At 39.6% G+C, this 23416-nt stretch overlaps 1 protein-coding gene across 2 annotated transcripts in view; it reads left to right on the top strand.

Moving 5' to 3' along the window:
- The window catches only part of LOC144020576 (ephrin type-A receptor 3-like), a 141455-nt gene that overhangs the window by 67310 nt on the left and 50729 nt on the right, over nucleotides 1–23416 (top strand). For both annotated transcript variants that reach the window (XM_077524206.1, XM_077524197.1), the window contains exons 6-9: nucleotides 11021–11176; nucleotides 16805–17140; nucleotides 19948–20060; nucleotides 22136–22298. In XM_077524206.1, the coding sequence (XP_077380332.1) occupies nucleotides 11021–11176; nucleotides 16805–17140; nucleotides 19948–20060; nucleotides 22136–22298 (768 nt within the window). The remainder of the gene's footprint in view (nucleotides 1–11020; nucleotides 11177–16804; nucleotides 17141–19947; nucleotides 20061–22135; nucleotides 22299–23416) is intronic.

Below are 23416 nucleotides of genomic sequence, written 5' to 3'. Positions count from 1 at the left end.
GTCATGTGACATTCGCAAGCTGAGCTGTGATTGGTTACCTGAGCCCTTGTGATGTCATTTTCAGTCGACGGCAAGCTGCAAAATGTATTTTTAAAGGTACTAATTGTACATGAAAAATAATGAAAATATCAAATTTATTATAGGCAAAATATTAATGTTTGACTGACAAAAATGGCTAAATAAGTAAAGTATCCCTTTAACCTTTACTGATTGTTTGATCATGCTGCCTATCACGAAAATCACTTGCATAAAATGCTGAACACAGCTACATTATTCGTAGTACATCCACTTCCCCAACAGCTTATCCTCATTAGGTTTACATGATTTGTATCCAAATTTAGACACTCCCTCACTATACTGTCGTACTTACCCCACTATAGATGATGCAACTTATGGCAAACATTCCCAAGAGAAGTTTAAAGATAACACAATTCCTTCAGGACGAGAAGTCTAATTGATCCAAGGGATCCGGCATTATGAGAGCATTTGTGTATGCATTTTACAAGGCATTAGACTGTTAAAAATAGGGACAAGCGTTAGTCTCAGCAGAGTACTTGACATCTCTATTCCCCACACAAACACTGCATGTAGTCACATGGCACATTCCTCTGCAGCTTTTTTTGCAAGCTGACACTGTTCCATCTTCCGCAAATCACTAAGAAACCCTTGTGGCGATTGCTTGAATACACAACACTGTTCTAGACTCGGCGCTCGGTGTCGCTAATGTGGCCCATAAGTTTGTTTAGCACGCGGACATGTCAATTCAAGTGTAAACACGTTTCACGGCAATATGCACTTGAGCACAAACACGAACAGGGATGCGACCCTAGTGGCCGTAAAGGACGTCACATTCAATCTCATCACATTTCTCCGCTGACGCTTGATGTATCAATTTTTAAGGAGCTGGCCTCAACTAACGCCTGGACAGCATACACGCACGCACGCACGGTGCTACTTTGCTTCGGGAGCTGTAGCACTCAAGGGGTACGAGGAGGGTTCCAGCTAGAAAGCCCGTTGCTATGGTGACCATTATGGAGCCCATCTCCTGGGGGCCACCAGGCTTTACACAACGTCCCTCTCAAAAGAATACACACACACACATATACGCATTTGGTCGCACACTCAGTACACTTCGTGCCCACCCAACGCCACCACCCACACACACACACACACTTTTCTCCCTTTTCAGTGCTTTGTGTGAGTCCTGATGGCGAGCCAATGTTTGCCTTGAAGCGATTGTCTTTAGAGGGCCAGGAAAGGAGCAATTAACAGTCCAACTAGCGCCAGAGTCTGGAGTAGACAAGCGAGCACACAGTCTCAGCTACCACCTGTTTGGCTGTAATTAGAAAGTATTGACCGAGAGCTATTGGCTTTGTGCTTGTGTGCGTTTCTGTATTTGCTTATAAATCTGCACAGGACCCCTAACGAGTCATTTCCTCGTCTGCGGGACACGTACGTCCGCTGGCATTTGCGCAGGCAAACTGTATCACAATGCCACCACCATGTAAACATACTAAAGTGTACAACTTCAACAGGTACCCTATATTTTAGTTTGTCTTAGTATAAAGGACAAAATATTGGGTACAGTGGTGCCACGACTTACGATGGACTTGACTTGTAAGGTTTTTTGTTTTTTTTTAGATACGAGGTGTTGCTGAGCCAATATTTTAGTCTTGTGTTGCAAGCATTTTTGAGTTTTTCCATTTGAAAAATGTGTATTCGACCAAGCCACATGAATATGCCATATGAAGGCTGCTCGCTTAATGCTAATACACAATGCAAAATGCTGTAGCTGGTCGAACTAGTAAAACTATAATCAATTTAGTGGTGCTTTAACCCTTCAAGCAATGGATGTTTGAACACCAATGTCATGTAGACAGACAATACAACAATACTCATAGGCACCTATTCTTTATCCTCTGTGTAAAAGGACTAAAATGCAGCTTATGCAGCTCACTGAGCCACTATGTGTATTCTGTGTGTCTATATAATACTGTCCCCTGGTGGTGAATAGACCACAAGGTGTATGCTCTCAGAATGAATGAAACTAAAATCAAGGCACCACCGTACTGGCAGCTCCTAAATGTAGTCCCAACAAAATTACAGAATTGTGTGGTAGTGTATTTGATTATTAAGTAGTGGCTATCATATATTGTCTACAGAGAAATATTAATCAAAAAGTTCACTTCAGTGGTTATTTTTTAATAAATAAGGTGTAAATAATTAAGTGCATTGTATTGCTCATGGAGAATCTTTCTGAATATTCTTAACTTCTGTTTTTATGCCAATGTTGTATTGAGCCAAATATGGCCGGCTGGCGGAGTTGACACAGGCCAGCTTCTCAAAAGCTCTGTTTGCTTCTTTAGACAGCAAACGGAAACAGCATAAACAGTGTGGCCCAGGTAGTGCACTTCATTGTATTGTTTCCAAACACTGCGATTGGCTGGCAACCAGTCCAGGGTGACCCCTGCCTACTGCCCAGAGCCAGCTGAGATAGGCGCCAGCAACCCCCGCGACCCTTGTGAGGAATAAGCGGTCAAGAAAATGGATGGATGGATGTTTCCAAACATGATTTATCAAGGCCATGGTCCTCAGTCGGAAAAGGGTGATCAGGGATGCGATGCTGCCCCAAGTGGAGGAGTTCAAGTATCTTGGGGTCTTGTTCACGAGTGAGGGCAGGATGGAGCGGGAGATCGACAGGCGGATCGGTGCAGCGTCTGCAGTGATGTGGACTCTGCATCTCTCCGTTGTGGTGAAGAAGGAGTTGAGTCGAAAGGCGAAGCTCTCGATTTACCGGTCGATCTACGTTCTCACCCTCACCGATGGTCACGAGCTGTGGTCGTGACCGAAAGAACGAGATCCCGGATACAAGCGGCCGAAATGAGTTTCCTCCGCAGCGTGTCCGGGCTCTCCCTTAGAGATAGGGTGAGAAGCTCGGGACTCGAAGTAGAGCCCTTGATCCTCCATGTTGAGAGGAGCCAGTTGAGGTGGCTCGGGCCTCGGGTCGGATACCTCCTAGACGCCTCCCTGGAGCCATGTTCCGGGCGTGTCCCACCGGCACGATGCCCCTGGGATCACCCAGGGGAGAGACTATGTCTCTTGGCTGGCCTGGGAACGCTTTGGGATCCCGCCGGAGGAGCTGGTTGAAGTGGCTGGGGAGAGGGAAGTCTGGGCTTCCCTCCAAATGCTGCTGCCGCTGCGACCTGACCCCGGAATCAACCTAATTCATTCTGTTCCTTCTTCACACTGTTCTGAGCCAAATTTCCATTTTGAGGCTTCAACATGCTTGAACATGAGAATAAGCCATTTTGCAGCCGTGTGTATCACAATAGAATTTTTGAGCATCTTTGACATAATCCCCCAAAATTAACTAAAAAAATGAGTAAAAAATAAAAAATAAATGAAAATAAATGAAGGCTTTACTGCATGCAGATTAAATTTGATATTGGTGCTGTTTAAGACTACACCATTTGTGTTTGAATAAATTACAACAATGCTTTGATATCCCATTCATTTGTTATTCATTTTCACATATTAAATTGTTAATGTGTATTCCCCAATAAACTTTTATAATAATTCTAAACACTTTCATTTTATGTTAGGCTGGTGGTTTTCATAAAACGGTGAATAAATATGAATAACCATAAATGATATTGAAAAGACAATCATTAAAACGATCCAATTCCCCATCCACATTCTACTTGAATTAATAAACACAACTGTGAAGTGACTTGCAGGGAAAGCACATGATAGGAAGTTAATAACCTTTACAGTCATTTATCAAGCAAAAGCAATATTAACTTGAGAGCAGCGGAACAAGCAAAAACTGACATTTCATCACCTTTTTTCAGCTAATATGGCTTCGGCGTTAACAACATTCTGCTGCTTTTAAGCACCTCCAGATGTCCCCTGACACAGAGCAGCTTTATAGTTTCAAAGAAATTGTGTTTCTGGAGCTTTGACAAATGCACTCTGGTTTCATCTTAGTTTAAGGCACAATTTACAACTGAAAAATATGTCTCGTTTCCTGCTTTATGTTCCACATCCCAGCTAGTAGCTACTTCTGTCTGCCTGCTGTATGGTATAGGTTCCATCAGGAACCCATGTGGAACCTATCCCGGCGGATTTTGGGTGAATGGCCAAGTACACTCAGGACTGGTCGCCAGCCAATTTTAGGGCACATATACTGTACAGTAGACAAACAACCATTCAGACTCACATTTACACTGAACTCATTCACTCCCAGCCATTTTCACATTTCGCAATCCCGTTCGCTCCCGCCTGTTTTCCTGGATTTTGACTGATTTTACAAGGCCCACAGAATATTGTGTTCTATTGCTATAAAAACATGGAATCTATCAAAAGAAAGAATAAAGTCTCTTCTTTCATCAGGAAAAAAGTATGTTTTTATCTGTTTCCGTTTTGCAGCAATTAGCATTAGAAGAGAGCTAAATTTCATCAGTTTTCACACATCTATTTAAAATTGTAAGTAATTGAGCTTTTTTTCAAGATGGCCCTGGTTGATCTCCTTTGCTCTGCTGCCACCTGCTGGCCGTTTGTGTAATAACTACCATTTCTGCAACCGCTCTTTGCAGTTGAGAGGCTGCATCAAAGCCTTATGTTTGCTCTAGCATAAAAAACAAAAAAAAAAAAAACGTAGAAATACGTCTTTGGGACACTTAAACATAAAACAAAAAACAAAAAAAAACGTATTTACACGTTATTGGTAACAAATGGGTTAAGGACAAGAACCATCAATGAAACTCCTACACATTTACTATACCTACAGAAAAAAAAACATGCAAGCACATGCCCAGATTTAAACTGCCAAACTCAAAACTGTCCACCTCCAGCATTTAAGTTGCCCATCCCTGTGTTAAACACCCCACCGTGCCACAATTTTGACAATATAAGTAAATTTAACACATAGGAAGTACCTTGGAGAAAGCATGAATAATTCTTATTTTTCCAATATGGTGGAGACAGACGGGCTGTTACCTCCTCAATCAGAAGCGTGTGTGTCCTGAGTAGCTCTACTACATCATATCTAAGAGCTATCGATTGGCATAAACACAGGGAGTCTCTCTGGTGACCAGCTAAATATTTAATAAGACACTGGATCTGAGGCCATTCTTTGTCGTTAGGAGAAACATACTCACGCCGCCGCATCCTCACGCAGCCCCTGATCTCACAAAAAGAAAATCATTGGACATTTACTGGCACAATAGCTTGTCACATGGGTGACACCCTAATTAGCCACAAAGCAGTACAGTTCAATTCAGCTCGCCACGGCAACATTTGTGAGAGTCAACAATGATCCGAAGTCACTTGGTGACAGGATGGTGGTGGAAGTGTCAATAGTATGTAAGTAGGGTATGTAATGTACAGGTATGTAAATAATGTCACAGCAGCGTGCTCGAGCTACCGTATACCTCCTTGTATCAGTGATTTACGTTTGATTTATTACATAAGCTGCATGATAGTTGTTCTTTAGTTAATTATATCTTACACTGCGGGAGCCCACTTAACACATCATTATGCCGGGTGGAATATTGGTGGAGCCAATGAAGGCCTGCCTTCGTAACAAGAGTGTAGCGTTAATTGGAATTCATCAACAAATACATCATGAAAAACAATGGAGGACATTTAAACATTTGGTGTTCCTGAAACATTATTGAACCAAAAAAAAAATAAAAAATCTCATGACAAACCAACAAGTTAAAATGGCCTAAAAATGTTGGCTATATTTACTGATATAATGATGGTTTTGTCTCAATCTACTTCCAAATGTACAAGGTAAAAACTTTGGCCTGTTGAACACAGCATTATTATTCTGTTGAATGAATGGAAACAGGCAGCTACACACATTCATTGCACCTTCTGCCATCTAGAGATTGATGAACAACAAGATATTATTACTAAGTAAATGATACTTTTCAGACCAATTAAGTGGAATTGGATTATCCGTGGCACACCTGATGATCTCTCACAGTGCACTAATGTGCAGTTTTGCAAATCAGTGATTTCATTTGAAGAAAACCTTTATAATTTTGTGCAGCAATATTTTGCAGGGTAATTCCATGGATTTGAAGCAATGGTTTCATTAAACAATATGAATGTGACAAATTAACTATTTTTATTTTGTTTTTGTTTTTTAGATACCATAATCAAGAGTTTTTATTTCTTCAATTCACATTGTCTATAACAGCAAACTGCATTTTCTTGTCTAGAAACTAAGCTGAATTGATGGAAATAAATATACTGAATGTAACATTTATTGTGAATGAATGAATGAATGAATGAATGAAGGAATACAATTTATTTAGATCAATCAGAAAAAAAAATACCATCAAACAGGTCCACCATAAAAAAGAAAAAAAACATAAACCGAAACGGTATAGGCTGACGCTCACGCTTATTTTTGCCTACCCTATCGTGCAGACCTCAAAAGTTAAACTCAAAACTCATGACTCTATTGTGAAAAGAAACAAATAATATCACTGATATTATAAATATTTTATTCTATATTAATACATTTTTAACCTTATTGGTCACACCTCGTGGCATAGTGTACGTATTTCTGGTTCTGGATCTGTCTAGTATTTTCTTTTTTTTTTTTTCCCCTGGAGTCCAGACTTAATAATGTGCCTGGTATTTTGTTTTTCAAAGTTCTAAGCTCTTTATCGTCGTTGCAGCCAGACATCTGAGAAAGGCGATCACCCTAAGCACTTAATTCTGGTGCGAAACGCGCTAGCCATGTAAGTCTTAGGTTAGCTTAGCAATTAGCATGGCTTCTCCATCTTTCTTTCGAGAGAATGATACTTGTCAGAGCAAAATTCTTATTCTAAGTGGCAGAGGTGATGATTACTTACTTAGAAGTAACTCCGTAACGTGGTTAGCCACAGCAGTAGCCAACCGATGCACATGGCTACTTGTAGCAAGCAGGTGCAGCATATGTAGCACCAAGCTATGGCCTTAACCACTGACTAGCTCGTTTACACTTTAACGTGTGTTTGTCTCAGTTTTTATTCCAAGTTTTCATCGTTCTACAGCATAGAATTTAGAACGTAGCTTAACTTCTCGTCTCGAGTGTGACTTTCGTGTGCAAGGTTTTTTTTTTTTTTTGTGTGTGTACGTCTGTCTTTTCTTAACTGTGGCGAGGCATTAATCATTAGGGAACCCCGTCAGGTAGCGAGTATCCCATGAGGGAAAAGAGGGCGGCAGAAGAAAGAAGAAGCACTATGTAAGCGACATCAAGTGGGATGAGGTAGAGCAGCGAGGCGAAAAAGATTGGGAGAGCAAAGCGCTAACTCGAAGACGCCAAGTTTTTACACAGACTTTGATCAGGCACTTGTTGGGATGCCAGGCCTGGCAAGAGCAAGGACGCGCCGGATGAGACGCCCCGGGAGAATAGTTGCTAGCCCACCCTACTTTTACAGCTCAGCCAAAGCACACACATAACACAGCACATGGGCACCCATTATCTTGGAAGATGACGGCAAGGAGGAAAGAGGCCAGAAAGTCTTCCCTTGGAGAATATTCACTCCACGTCCTTCCCTCTTCTTACCTTGCCTTTACTTTTGTTTCCCCCTTTTTTTTTTTTTGCAAACAGCACGTCTCCTGTTCCAGCGTTCTCTCGGGTCTTTTGGGGATTGCGCTGGTGGACCTTGCTCCCAATATGATGAATGTTTTGCCTAAAAATACATTCTGTTCACGAGCGAACGCGGCATCCAGGTGGAAGAACTTACCTCCACTTTGAGAAATCACGCTGCTTTTAGGCCACATTTCCATCCCTCTCTCTGCAGGTTAACTACCACTGCCTTGCATATATGTCGGCCGTACGTGTGTGCGGGGACGCGCATTAGTGCGATAATTTACAGCTTTCCTGGGATGAGTGGATTGTACCTTGATTAAATCCGTGACCTTCACCAGCGGCACAAGCAATCAGCAGGCACGCCGACGCACCGACACACAAACACACACATTAGCAAGCATACTTAACACACAAGTGTCGGGCACGCTAACATACAATCAGTGCCAGGTGGATTCTGTCGCATCAGTGGTCCAAGTTATTCTGGTATTCTGCAGACAAATATGCATAAGCACACTCATGGGGAGGGTGGGGGTGAGTCAGTCACCCTCATTTTCATTACATGGAATGGTGGACTGTATTTACCACAGAGGAAGCGTATGCTTAGAAGGACGAAATACTAGGCCTATGAATGTAAATAAAAAACAATTTGTATTTAGTAGGGGTGTAAAAAAAAATCAATTCGGCGATATATAGCGATACTACATCGCGCGATTCTCGAATCGATTCAATAAAAAAAATAGATTTTTTTTTTTATTAATTAATTAATTTATTTATTTATTTATTCATTTATTTATTTTTTTAAGAGCTCAGAATTGTTCATTCGGTAGTCTTACCGATTCAACGTCTTATCATCATTGCCTTTTTTTTTTTTTTTCCATTTTTAATGGAAAAATATTCAACAAAACGTCTGACTTCGGGTTAGGATTCACACCTTGAGCATGGAAGAATGTTATATGAACGGAACATTAAGCCTTAATATTTTATTTTAATGCTGTTCAAACATGAAACAGATTACAACCTCTATAAGACTGAAATTTCAGATAAATAAATAATACATTTTCATATAAATCTTACACTCTACAAGCTTACTGATTAGTATTTTCTAAATTTGAATGAAAAAAAATCGCAACAATCGACTTATAAATTCGTATCGGGATTAATCGGTATCGAATCGAATCGTGACCTGTGAATCGTGATACGAATCGAATCGTCAGGTACTAGGCAATTCACACCCCTAGTATTTAGATTACCACAGAGGAAAGTCAATTCTTCCACAAAATGACCAATATGCATCCAGAGCCAAGCAATAGTCACGTTATGTTACTGCTGCGGCTGTTTTTGTGCCTCCGCGGCAGCCTGAAGAGCCGGCGCTCATCCAAGAGCAGTGACAGTTGCGACGCTGTTGGGCTGTGTTTTGTACAGTGCGACCCCGCGGTCTTCCCGCCTGATGCAAAAAGATCTCACGTAAACCGAATGCCACAATGCGTTAAATCAGACTCTTGTTTTCGTGTCCGTTGCCATGGGTGCTGCACGACACATCGCATGAGCCGTCAGTCTCACGAGTAGTGCCTTTGCCGCACCACAACTCCTCTTGTTTGTGTGCCCTTGGCCACTTTTGTAGAGTGTTTGGCTCTTTTGTCAGTGTGTTTCAAGGACTAAATAACAGCGTAACCATATTTGGTCATTTAAGTGGGTTCTCTCAGCCAACTGTGAGATACAAAATAGTTATTATAATGATTAGAATGTGTATTGAAATATATTAGACTGACATTAAAAGACAATTTAATAGCTTTTGAACTCATTCAAACCCAATAACATATAAAAAGGATTTTTAATACTTTGTCCAATTACGCCTTACTTTTTTTTTCTTTCTTTTTTTTAAATGCAAGAGCATACAGAAGGCTTTGATGCAGCTTCTGACATGGAGAGGTAGCTTAAACAATTGTTGTTTTTAAAAACGGCCGGAAGGTGGCAGCAGAGTATAAGAGATCAGCCAGGGCCATGTTGCAACAAGCTCTTTTTTTCCAGTGTTTTCACCAGGAATGTGAATATTGATTAAACTTAGCTATATTCTAATGCTAATTGCTTCAAAACGGAAACAGATGCAAATATCCTTTTTTCCCTGATGAACGAAGAGACTCTAATCTTTCTTTTGGTAGGTTAACCGTTTTTTTTGTTTGTTTGTTTGTTTGTTTTTTTGTAGCAATATAACACAATATTCTGTGGGCTTTGCAAAACCAGCCAAATACTAGTCAAACTGCCCGGAGCAAAGGGGGTTGCTTCAGTGAGTGAATGAGTCAATTAGTTTAGATCATTTAGTATTTTGATGGTGAATCATCTAATATATTTATAATTAATATAATGTGAATAATTTAAAACATTAAAGTGATATCCTGTGGAGATTAACAATGCAAAATTGGCGTTGGCAAAGCACTGTAATAATGCAACACTTTTTTATGTTGCTGTATGGGGAACGTATAAACGGATGACACCAAATGTGTTTTTCATTATTCAGGAATTTCTTGAAGTCAGCTATACACCAAAATTATGTGTCACGGATATAATAGTTTTAGCTCATATGTTTCTTATTATGTAGAATATGCTTTGGTAAAATAATGGCCATACACAAGTAGATGAAATATGAAAACTTAACAGCTGTCATATTAGAATCAATCGAGTAATTAACATGACATTTACAAATCGCCTACCAAAAGTATTGTCGCTAAAGATACAGCTGTTAAATATGTTTCATTATTACGGTAGCATTACTTAGCAACATAGAAAGGCTCAGTTACAATATGATACACAACAGTGCATATGAATTTATTTCAAAGGTATAAAAATAAATTACTATACTAAGAAAACTATAATACAATAACTTATGAAATAAAATAATACAATTTAAAATAACAGCAAAACATATTCAAATGAACATGTCAAATCTAAATCAGGGTTGTTTTTGGAAGCCATTTTAGTTTTACATTGTAGTTTTAAGCAATTTTTTTAACATCAAGAATACAGTCCTGTGAACTTGGCGAGTGTCTCAAAGAACATACTAATTAAGAACACTAGACTCTTTGCAATTGGAACATCTGAGTCCTCGTCATCTCGTCATGCTATCATGGTCTCATCATGAAAAGAAAGTGACGTCAACAAAGTCATTTTGTTGCCCTAAATTGAGCATTATCATCCTCATGGAATTGTTCCTCCTTATTGATTGTTATGTCCAATGAGTGCGTATTTGATTTTTCTATTTTTCTATTTTTCTTCATATTATAGATTCAACCAACTACAAGTAGTAAACATGAGTTATTGCAACATTTCTGTCATTTAAAGCAGCATTTCTTTGTCTTGGTGATTGATGTTTATTGCACATCATCTGCGCCTTACTCCTCCATTAACTTTATGTTTATATTTTTTCTCCAGCGTGCAGACCGGGAACCTACAAGGCCTCGGCCACTGACGCCTACTGCAACAAATGTCCTCCTCACAGCTCGTCCCCGCAGGAGCAAGCCACCGAGTGCGTTTGTGAGAAAGGCTTCTACCGAGCCGACAGCGACCCACGCTCCATGGCGTGCACACGTGAGTGAACTTTAATATGCAGAAATATTAAGAAATAAAACACAAGTTAATTTCATAGCATGCTGCACCAAACTGCGGCTTTAAGTTACAACTATTGGATTACATTAAATTTAATTAGTTGGTAATGTGTTCTTGTAAGGATTTACAGTGCATGACAGCTTTCCAATTTATGTTTCTAAACAACCCATCCGTGCCGGTTCCCTTTTCCTTCGGATTTGCCCGTTCAACACACCTGGCGCACACATGAAACACACATGCACCCATGCGTGTTAGCTGAGTGCTTGTAGGTCAGTGTGCCGTGAGAACACGTGAGGCTGATACTCTTATCACAAGCACGTAGGAAATTTCTTGACCTTTCCGTCTCTCACACACACGCACGCACCGCCAAAGGGATTTAACTCTGTCCAATGAGCAGGGAGGCGAGCATGCTACACGCAAAGAGTTGAATTGAGATAGACGGAAGGATTTGCGAGGGGGGAGGCGGAAAAGGACAGTGCCACGATGACAAAGACTGAGAGGGAAGAAGAGCACGGAAACACCCCGGAGCGCACACTCGCAGCGCAGACCCATTATCAGGTTATGCTAGATTACACTCATTAATCGTTGTAGCAGGTGAGATGTGACAGGTGTTATCAGCTGGAAATGACTAATGCCTCTTTCAAATATGTATGCTCCCCTAAATGGGAACGAGGAAGGAGCAGGGGAAAAGGGGGAAATGGATCAAACAAGGAGAAAAGGTGAACACGTAAGTCACGGGGAGACATGTGGAATGACACTTAAGACAGGGAAAAGGAAAAGAACAGTCGGGAATTGGAGTGGTGGAAAACAGGCACATGATCGCAAATGATGATGATGGACAGTTATGCATGGCCGAGGGAAGTGGGGGATGTGGAAAAGAAAATGACGGAATTAGCGGGATAAATCAGTATGCTCTTCTGACAGATTTATTACAGACAGCTTCAATTATCCCCTGCATGGTCTCCGATTCCGGTCGCAGAGCTTTGAGGACCCCCACAACCCCCCCCACCCTCACCCCTGGGATGTTCACCACTGGGAAGGCTAATCAGGAAAGGCCCAGGCTGTGCCAGAGATCCCCCAGGGCTCAGTACACAGCTATCACCTGATGACATGTCATCTGCACTTGGATTTTTTATGGCTCAATTCACCCGATGGAGTTAACTCGACCATCTCAGAATTGGACGAAACTTGGGTTATATGTGCATTATGATCACAAAACATCAAATTTTACCACACCAGCGGTTTGGGAGATACTGCCTGTAATTATTTCAGATAACTATACCATTCTTTTTAGGATTGGGCAATGCTGAGGTTGCTTGACCTTGACCCTTTGATCTTTACTTTGATCTTCAATTTGACCTTGTTGTAACCTTGAGATAAACTTTCCTGGAATTCAAACCCAACATGTGAGCTCAGGGGTGTAACAAAAAAACCCATTTTGAACCAAAGAATAGTTTTTTGATTTATAAGATTCGAGTGCATCGTACCGAACCGAATCGAATCATTCTATTCTGAAGTATATCGAGATACGTATTTAAGCGTCTTTTATTGGAGAGAAATATTTTAGAAAGAAATTGTGCCTTTACAGTACAGAAAAGTTAATTCAAATGACAACAAAAAAGTCAAAGCATCATACCATGTCGAATTGAGCCATCTCGGATCAAATTGTATTCCCACTGAATTGAACTAAATTGAACAACCCGGACCGGAAACAAACTGATGTGCAAAATCATGTCCCGCCTCTTCCGTGGCATATACCCCATTGCATCCTACATATCGAAAACTGCACCGGATCGTCTTTTGTGAAAAGATACCCACCCCTAATGTTGGCTAAATGTATAAACGTTTCACAGGGGCAATATCCAAGTTTGCCAAATTGGTGTAATAATAGGAATATTTAGAATCCCTGTTGAACTCGCTTTCCGACAATACATTTCGTTTAAAAATTGACCCAATAATTTCCAAGATATTGAGGTGTAAGTTTGTCTTCCACACCCGTTTTTGCCGAAATCTGAAGAATTCGGCAGGCCGTATCTCCCAAACCAATGCGGTGTTGGGCAAGTTTTGGATTTGGTGTTTTAGGGTCATTTTAAACAAATAGACCAACGTTGGTGGTCCAATTATGAGATGGCCGGGTTAAATTTTTCATTTTATGTCAGTCAGAATGGCCCATGCTTGAATTGACTTTAACAAGTTGTGCTGTGAGCAGCCACATTCGCTGGACTTCTACACGTGTCATGTACAAAGAGGAGAAATAGTAAAGCTCGAGTTTGAAATTCTATTTTGTCCTTGCTCTCATTACGAGGTGTGTCAGAAAAGTTCCAGCACTAGTGTCACATAAGGCCCGCCGTACCTTGTACTATTATTAATTTATAATTTATTATTATTATTTATTAAACCATGAAAAAAAACAGTCAAGTAGGCTTAAAGAGAAAGACACAGAGAAGAGGCCTAAAGAGAAAAGCACTATAGAAAATAGATGCAACAATACAGGATGTCCTTACTTTACAATGGAGGTGTTCCGACTAGGGCGAACCCGAAAACCCGAAACGAACGATGAACACGCCATAGTCTGTCACAAAACTACACTCGCACTTTAGTGAAGTCTTAAATACAGTAAATATTAAAAACACTGAGGGGCATATTCACTCAGAATGCGCTGCGTCCGGTAATAGCGCGAAATATTTCACCACAACTGCACCCGCACTCTGCGCCCAGTTACCCACCTATTCCCTAAGGATATTGCTCTAATCATATAATCTAATCAAATCTAATCAAACACGCCCACAAAACTGACAGCTTGGAGCAAATTTGCACCTGATTTACCACACATGGCAATGGATTTGCGCCAAGAACATGGCTGTTATCGTAACAGTTGCGAGAAAGATGACATTATCAGAAAGCGAGGTTGGACCGAGAGTAAGCGTTTAGAGCGCCATTAAGCTGTACAGAGCAGAGAGGACGACAACGACGGCATTCATTCATAAAGTACAAATTATTGGTGCGATTGTTTTTTAAAAATATATTCTCAGAGGTTGGCGTGGGCGTACAGTATGCATCTGGCACGTAAAAATAATTGTAAAGGAAATATTTCCCCCTCGCTCTCTCTCTCTCTCTCTCTCTCTCCTCTTTGCGTGATCTGCCGTGGACGTTGTGCTGCAAATGGCACGCAATGCTGTCATGATCGAGATTGCAGCAGTTAATACATGCTTTCCAAAAACGTTATTTGCGTCACGCAAACTCGGTGTGGCTATTTGCGCTGGCGTTAGTGAATTAGACGCTGCATATCAATGAGTCTCATTTGCATTGGAATGGGCATATTTTTCGTCAAATGTATGCAAATTTCCTCATTTACATACGCGCAAATAACACCGGCGCACCGTGACGTAATCTGTTCGGCAGAGCACTTAGTGACAGATTTCCCCATCTGCGCGTGTTTAGTGAATTAGGCACTTGCTGATTGCTCCATTTTTGCCGGTTAGCGCGGTGCAAAAGGCACACCGCATTATAAGGCGCACCTTCAATGAATGACATATTTTAAAACCTTTTCCAAAAAAAGGCGCTACAGTAGAGGCTGGGGTTACATTATGCATCCATTAGATGGTGCTGCGCTAAAGGGAATGTCAACAAAACAGTCAGATAGGTCAGTCAAACTTTATTCATAGATTAACAAACCAGCTTTCTAACAACTCCATTCACTCCCAAAATGAATAAACAGCTGTTTTATTATTTTCTCTGAGGTAAAGTATTCGTATTAGCTAGCGATCCAAGATGGCGGGATCTTCTGCGCATGCGCGTCACCGATCGTGCAGGGTCACCGATAGCGTCTTGACAGCGAGACCTGTTGCGGCTCAATATTGATCCATATATAAGGCGCACTGGATTATAAGGCGCATGGTCAGCTTTTGAAAAAATTGAAGGCTTTTAGGTGCGCCTTATAGTGCGGAAAATACGGTACGTTTAAACATATTTGCAAGTATATTCGAATGGATTTAAATCTGGCCAAACCTAGTTGCAAAAAAGGATGCCTATTTGCCAGTTAAACATGTTTACTCCACATTGGCAGTTCCACACTTCTGTACTTCAGAGATGGATATGGTTGATATTTGTTTTGGCACTTGGGATGCTGCCGCGTTCGTGGTCCATCTCTCACGTCTGAATCACACACACCTGCTAGTCCATAAGAAATGTGGCATCAGATTTTGGGTGATTATTAGCATACATAATGAAACGATTCACACCTCAACGTGGGAATGTGACAGAGAGCCGCAAAACAGTTCAACTCATATGTGAAAATCTTACTCACTGAAATGAAGTGTCAACCTTTTAGAGTGATTGCAGTACTACTTTCCAGACTTGGACAAGTATCATAAATTCACATTTGAAGCCGTTGAAAGTAATATGAAGTCTTCTAAATCAAAAGATATACCCGACTTGTAAGAAATTGACTCTCTTGCCACTTTCTATGGATCAAATGGTCGTCATGTGGATTATTTATTGTCTGCAGTCTGGCACAAACCCACAAATCAGCAACAGCCAACTGAATCCTGGCTATCAAATAATGTAGAAATCCACTGTAGTATGTGATACTTTCACTGTTGCAACAATAACTAGACAACTTCTTTAAGTTTTTCACTCATTAAAGTGTCTACCCTGCGGTGATTTATAGGGGTGTGCTCAAAAAATCGATACGGCAATATATCGTTGCGGGCCTCATTACAATACACGTATCGATACGCAGGTGTCAGAATCGATATTGCTCGTTAACTTTAAATAGGCAGTTAACGTTTGCCTTTGCAGCTTCCATTGTACTAAAAAAATAAAAAGCAGCAGCGTCTTTGAAGTTAACTGACTTCAATTAATGCAAAAATAGCTCACCAGTGATTGGACACTGTGTCTTGCTAAGAAAAATTAAAACAGAGGAAGAATATCAACATTTATTTACTTCTAAACTTAACATGGTACGTGTCTTAATGTACCAATTTTCCTATATTTTGTTTAAAAACGAAATCGAATGTGTTACATGAAAAAAATGCTGTTTTTATTTCCCCAAATATTTCAAATAAACACATTTTAGAGCTGTAATTTTAATACTTTTATATTTTTACACATATCGGCTCATGCAATATTCCCGGTGTGTCTGTGAAAGCTGCTCCTTGCTCTGCAGTGCGTGCACATTTAAACCAGGCATGCCGCTTGGTGGTAAACCAGAAGAGCTGCTAACAAAAATATTTTTGTCACTCAGCATAAGAAACATATCCTTTAGGTGTACATATGACTGTTATGCAAGTAAATTAATGTCATATATCGGGATACGTATCGCCTTGAAGATCAAGTATTGGGATACAAATGTATCGCGATACGTATCGTGTCGTGACCCCTGTATCGTGATATCGTATCGTGAGGTTGGCGGCAATACCCAGTCCTTGTGATTTAATCATTTTTCATTTATATGAATGATTTATTATAGGAGACTCGGTGATCAATTATATGCGCAATGATGATGTCCAGCATACAAAACTGTGCCAAACAAATCATTTTACTGGTAACCCTTGATTGGACATCAATTTACAATTCATCACAGTCCCTAACTAATTGTATTATACCCAGGTCCCCCATCCGGTCCGGAAAACCCGATCTCCACAGTGAACGAGACCTGCGTCACGTTAGAGTGGTCGTCCCCAAGAGACACAGGAGGACGGGGGGACATCACTTACAGCCTTCACTGCAGAAAGTGCTCTGGCGAGAGCAAACAGTGCGCGCCCTGTGGAAGCAGTGTCCACTTTGTGCCCCGACAATTCGGCCTCTCGTCAGCCACCGTCGTGATCACCGACCTGCAGCCGGACTCCAACTACAGTTTCATCATCGAGAGTCAGAACGGCGTGTCAGACTTGAGTCCAACCCCGAAAGGAAGAGCGGTGATTAATATTACCACATCACAAACAGGCAAGTCACGTGTTACTCGTTTGTATCCACTTATATCACAGAGCTGACTTTTGTTCTAAGATCCAGGTCAGTTCGTTCTCAGGGAATTGAATCAATCACAACAGGAGTGTTTGTCTCGGTTGTCTTCTGAGATGTTTCCCGTCTCATATGAGCAGGCTTCATCGGTTCATGAGCGAGGTTAGGTCGGATAGGAGCAGGCTAGTGTTGTCCTACCTACTGTATGTAGCCTTCAGCATGAACTGATGAAGCCTGCTCGGATAAGAGACAAAATGTCCTTTAAGACAGAATAGCCCAGTTGTGATCGATTCAATATCTCAAATTCAGGTGCAGATAAACTTGGAAGTTTTGTTTTACTATACTGATGAATCAAGCCTCGAGAGGCTTCAACTGGCAAACGGTTTTACTAGTTCAGCTGTTTTGACCATACATGGTACTGGTGACATATTTACAGGTATGAAACCGGTGACTTACTGATCATTAGAGCAGCATATCATCTAGTTGGTCGCGTTATTTTTATAATACGTCAACGCAACTGCTAGACTGTCCATATAAACATACAGGCAAAATTCTTGATACCTTTCCATTTTCAATTCAATTTAAAATTGTATTTCATTCCTTAAAAAAGGAGAGAAATGAAAAGGGACAGAAATAAGTCAAACTTAAATGATAACACAAAATAAATGACAGCGGTAAAATATTCTATAAAATAATTCAGCAGCATGTCCTTGTGCAATATGTATCTTTCCAGAAATTGAGCTTTTGTCAAGTTTTTAAAAATACAGATAGACTGAGTTGATTTTGTTTTACAATTCAGATTGTTCCACAAGCTGACCTTTTCGTTTTACTCTATATTTTGTTTTGGAAAAAATATCTGTTCCTCTTAATTTATACTCACTTTCCCTTTTTTTTTTAAATTTAATTTGTATTTTAAGTGGTAAAATTTCATGATGGGCTTTAAACATTATTTTGAGACGGTTAAAATATCAATTCATTAAATTTGAAAGTTTTTAGTTGTATAAATAATGGAAATAATGGATTAGTGTGGTCTCTGTACCTTTCCATCAAAGAATGAAAAAGCCACATTCCAACATTGGAATATTCTTGTGTAGCAGAATGATTGACTTCTTTATTGTGCATAATAACAAGTCATAGAAATAAGTCATAGAAAATATAATTAGAATATAAATAAACATATATGTATATTTAGTCAAATCTGTCCTGTTTTTAAATATATAAATACATACAAAAAATAAAAAATAAAATAAATAAAAAAATAAATACATACATAAATACATACAAAAAATGTGACTTCTACACCGGAGTGACATTTATGTTGTTGTTTTTTCCTTCTTCATGATGCTTTTTTTTTTTTTTTTTTTTTTTTATCTTTTTGACTGGTGCTACTCATACTATGGGGTGACTTACAGTCAGCAAAATACAATAATACAGTAGTAAGTTATTTACATTATACTGTGTCATATGAAATTATCCGGATAATAATGAGAGCTACAGATATCGTTTAGGTGAGGGTTTTTTTTGTTTTGTTTTGTTTTTTACTGTAATGGGAAGGTATCAAGAATCTTACCCACGTGATTAAATATTAAAGTAATTACCATTTTTTCTGGATTGATGGTTTATGGTTTATTAATCACTCACACTGTCACTTTCCTTGTTAATCATATGTACATCCTACACATTACGGATGTGTGTGAAAATTGGCGCAACTGAAGTGCATGTGACAGGGCGCTGATGATGAAAAGGCGCGTAGGAGGTTGGAATCCTCATTAAGATCCCCACACATGCCACTCAGCCTCATGCACTCCCACACTCATATTGCTGCATACTGTACTCTATATACGGTACATGCAGCATGTGCCCCAATGTGGGATGGGTGTTTAGGTCATCAACTTTGAGATTTTAATTAATAACGAGCAGAACATTACATAAAACAGCTTATGCTCAGTTGTTCGAATGTTTCATGTGCATGTTACAAGTAGTGCTTTTAATGGAATAGTAGGTAGCATCTAATACAGGGCTGTCAAACTCATATTAGCTCAGGGACCACATGGAGGAAAATATCTGACCAAGTGGGCCGAATCAGTAAAACAATGGTATATAACATAAAAACAATTGCCGTCAATTCTACACAAGTTTTCACTATTTGTGGGCCAGCCCTAAATTACGGAGCTCAGCTGTAATATATTGTTCCAAAAAAAGTAACACGAATGCCAATGGAACACGGCAACACTTTTTCCTGTATGACTTCCGGATGTGTTAAATCTACCTGTTTTGCATATACAGTATATTGTTCCCACAATGCAATGTATGGCGCAGTTAATGAAGTTATAAGGACGTTAATTCTTGTCATATGTATTTGTGTTACCAGTAATTGAATTTGTGTCATATTTACACGTTTGTCGGTCTATGATTTTTTATTTTATTTTTATTTTTTTAAAGAAAAATGTAAACAAACCGTAACTTTAAAATAATGACATCTAGGACGATTCCGGGTACGACTTGCATTGCTCATCTGAGGAAGGCTTGTGAAATTACAAATTTATGTTTTGATTGTGGCCTGATTTATTGGTCTGGCATTCCAATTTTTTTTGTTTGTTTTTTATTTACTTTATAAAGTCATCTTGCGGGCCGGATTAAACCCCTTTGCGGACCTGATCCGGCCCGCGGGCCTTATGTTTGACACCCCTGATCTAATACATCCCTCCTCCCCTGTGGACTTCCTTACCTTCAATGTGACTTACGTGTCATACCTCACACTAATTTTGTATCTGTCTTCCTTTTCCCTGCAGTGAGCGTTGTGTTGAAGGAGCGGCGCAGCAAGGACAGCGTGACCTTGGCCTGGCAAGGCCCACAGAGACCCAAAGGTGTGATCGTGGAGTATGAGGTCATCTACTATGAGAAGGTGAGAGAGAGCTCATTTTTAAAGTTTTGAAGGTGCCCTACCTGTTTATTGCCCCATAATAGTGAATTTTATATTCCAAAAAAATCCTTTGTGGATTATATAAAAATGAGAATGTGCTGAAAATATTCATTTTGGTTTTGATCTGTGTTTACACTTTTTCACAAATAATAATGTTAGTGCATAATGTTGGTATAATGTTAGAACACTTTGGAGCTGCTGGTGGGATTTGTGATACTAAACATGTTCTTCTCCGATCGACTTATTGGCTGTGTTGTAGCTTGAGGGCATATCAGACTTGCTCCTCTCCTACAGCTCCCAGCATGTCAATTACTCACACATCTGTTGGACAAACCTCGTAAAACATCGTCAAGGTGATGAAATTAAGCCTCGGCGCTTGTGCGAGTGTGTATGTGTGACGGCATGCATTAGTAATGAAATAGTCTTAATCCATGCTGAAGAGTGTCTTCCATTAGAGAATGAGCAGCCTCTCTGCAGGGTTCCGGCCAACTGACACACTTATCCTTTCGTCGTACACGCATACTCACTTCAACGTGCACACAAAGGCACATCCAAAGAAATCATGAACCGGAGAATAAATCTTGACCACATCCTGTTTCCAAGTGTAGGAATCATAGTCATTGTTTAAGAAAGAATATGATACAGTCAATAAAAACGACAAGTATGAGTTAAATTTTTGTTGTTGTGATAAGTCCCAGAACAGCAATTAAAAGAGTGCCGTGTGTTTCACTCCACATTTTGGGAAACAGAAATGTGATTATAAGCCAAAGAAGGGTTACAAAAAGAAGTATGGTCCAATTATTTTTGGGGATTTTGATTTGATTTAATTATTCAATTGTATGCTTCACTACTTTTGGCAATGAAGGTCAAAGGAGGCAAAGATTGCGGTTAAAAAAAAAGTTTAATAAACAAAAACAAGGAAGCAAAAAGGAGCTACAAACTAAGAAACCAAAACAACAAAGTCCAACAGGGTAAAACGATACAAGGTGAGGAACAGAACTGGCAGCATGATGGTAGGAAAATGACAATGAATCGACGCGGACAGCGGGGAGACAAGAAACTAAATACACATTCACACTAATTGACAATTTGACACAGCTGGGCAAGACACAAGTGGCAGAGGATGCTGATTGGTTGACACATGAGGAAGGACAGGCAAACACAGGTGGACATGACAATGGTTGACAAGACTAGGGAGACACACAAGGACAACAAAACAAAACACAGATTATGGCTGAAACTTAAAGAAATGTGGATAAAGATGAATCCCAAACTAAACCTGAATCGTGACAAAAGTAAAATAAAAAACTAACCAAAACCCAACCCTAACCATAACACTTTTGATGGTATGATAACCTTGAGCAAAAACTTTCATGGTATCATGGTATTGTAATTCCAACTCTAAAATGTATAATTTTGCAATATGCGTGTAGATACCAGCCACTTTTTTCAATTGAGCGCATTGTATTTTATTTTTTTAGTTAGTAAACAAAAAATAGCAAGTCTATCGTATTTATTTCACCAATTGTAGACACGCTAACTGTAGTTGCTGCTTTGAAACCTTCATTTGAAGACATTATGTTAATGTATTAACATTTGTTGAAAAGTGATGGGTTGCCCTCTGATCTAAATGTGATATCGAATTGAAAGTACCGTATCACCTCCTATCACAGTCAGTCTTCGTAAGCAAGAGCCGACTTTTTCCACAAGCTGATTTGTTGTCGGGCTCGCTGACTGCTTGCACCAACCTGCACTGCTAATACTGCTGATGGATCATTTTAGGCATTTTGAAACTGTGACTTTTTAAAACCGCGTTATACTTTGAAACCGGTCACTGGCCCAGTGCAAATTACTGCCATTTACAGGACTAAATATGTTAGATAAACATGATTAATTATTATTATTATTACTATTATTATTATTATTATTATTATTATTATTATTATTATTATCATCATCATCATCATCATCATCATCGTTGTTGTTGTTATTTTACCTTTTATCTACTCGGTATATTGTTTAATAATTTACTTCTCTTTTTATGATTTCCACTTCAGAACCAGCGGGAGCAGAACTACACAGTGTTGAAAACTCGCTCCAACATGATGACGGTGGACGGCCTTAAACCAGGCACCACCTACGTGTTCAGGGTCAGGGCCCGAACCGACGGCGGATATGGGAGCTATGGTGGCGAAATTGAACTGGAAACTAGCCATGAAGGTACACATTTTGATTTAAAGCAACTCATCAATCATATTTGTGATCATTCACAGTCGTGTGGAGCACAAGCATGTTAAAACAGATCCAAATTCTACGAGCAGGAAGGCAAGGACGTCAAAGATGAAGTGCAAACAGTGCTGCTCGATTATATCTCCGTGTGGTGATTTGTCCCTGCTGGAGTTTAAAATCAATCCAGCGGATGGTTCTTAGATAGCTCACTTTTCATCTAAATAGCTTCTTCACTTCTCTTGTCATCTGGATATACAAGAAGATTTATTGGATTAAAAAAAAAAAGAAAACTGTGGCGCTTGTAAGAAATATGACGCTTGCATTTCTTGGACTAAAAAAGTCCTTTACCAAGTAAAAACCATTTCACAGTGCTATTCATCTGGCATACAATATTATGACTCTCAAGGATGTGTCGGCCTTCTGGAGTGTCATTTGGTGTCATGCGTCATAGGGCAAGATAAAGGCCAAACTGCTAAAAACACCCACAAATGGCTGAGTCAAAATCACCATAATGTGCCCTTGAGATGTCCCCGATACACACAAAAAGTTTTCATTTTCCATTAAACTTCATACAGTATTTGTTGTATTAAATATTATTATGTTAGAAATACTTGTGCCCCCCACACATTTTTTTTTATACATTAACTGCAAGCAGGCAATGTAAATTAAAAATGCAAACTATGCGAGCTTGCTGACAGGGTGGACATTTTTGGTTCATGTTTGTATTTAGTTATCACATGTTGGACCTTCGTTTTTCAACATGCACTTAGCAAGCCGACTATGATTTCCCATTTCTGAAATGACATTTCACTATGACAGGGTAGACATGTTGAGCCTACGACATCCAACTAACCTAATTAAATAAAAAATAGAAAACGTCTGTGTAGATATTTACACTATGAATAAATATGCACTGTTTCAAGCCTCAATTGAAAAAGACAGTGCTGTCTGTGATGTCACTGCAAATATCTGATGGGTTCTTAAAGGCAATTGCCCCATCATGACAGGATAGACAAAAATTTCAGTAACACATACAAAATACCATATTCAATATGATTATGAAATTATAATATACATGATCAAAATAACTCATTTTTATCAAATAACCT

Source organism: Festucalex cinctus, chromosome 1 (genome assembly GCF_051991245.1).
Source record: "Festucalex cinctus isolate MCC-2025b chromosome 1, RoL_Fcin_1.0, whole genome shotgun sequence".
NCBI classification, from domain to species: Eukaryota; Metazoa; Chordata; class Actinopteri; order Syngnathiformes; family Syngnathidae; genus Festucalex; species Festucalex cinctus.
This window is presented reverse-complemented; position numbering and strand designations above follow the sequence as displayed.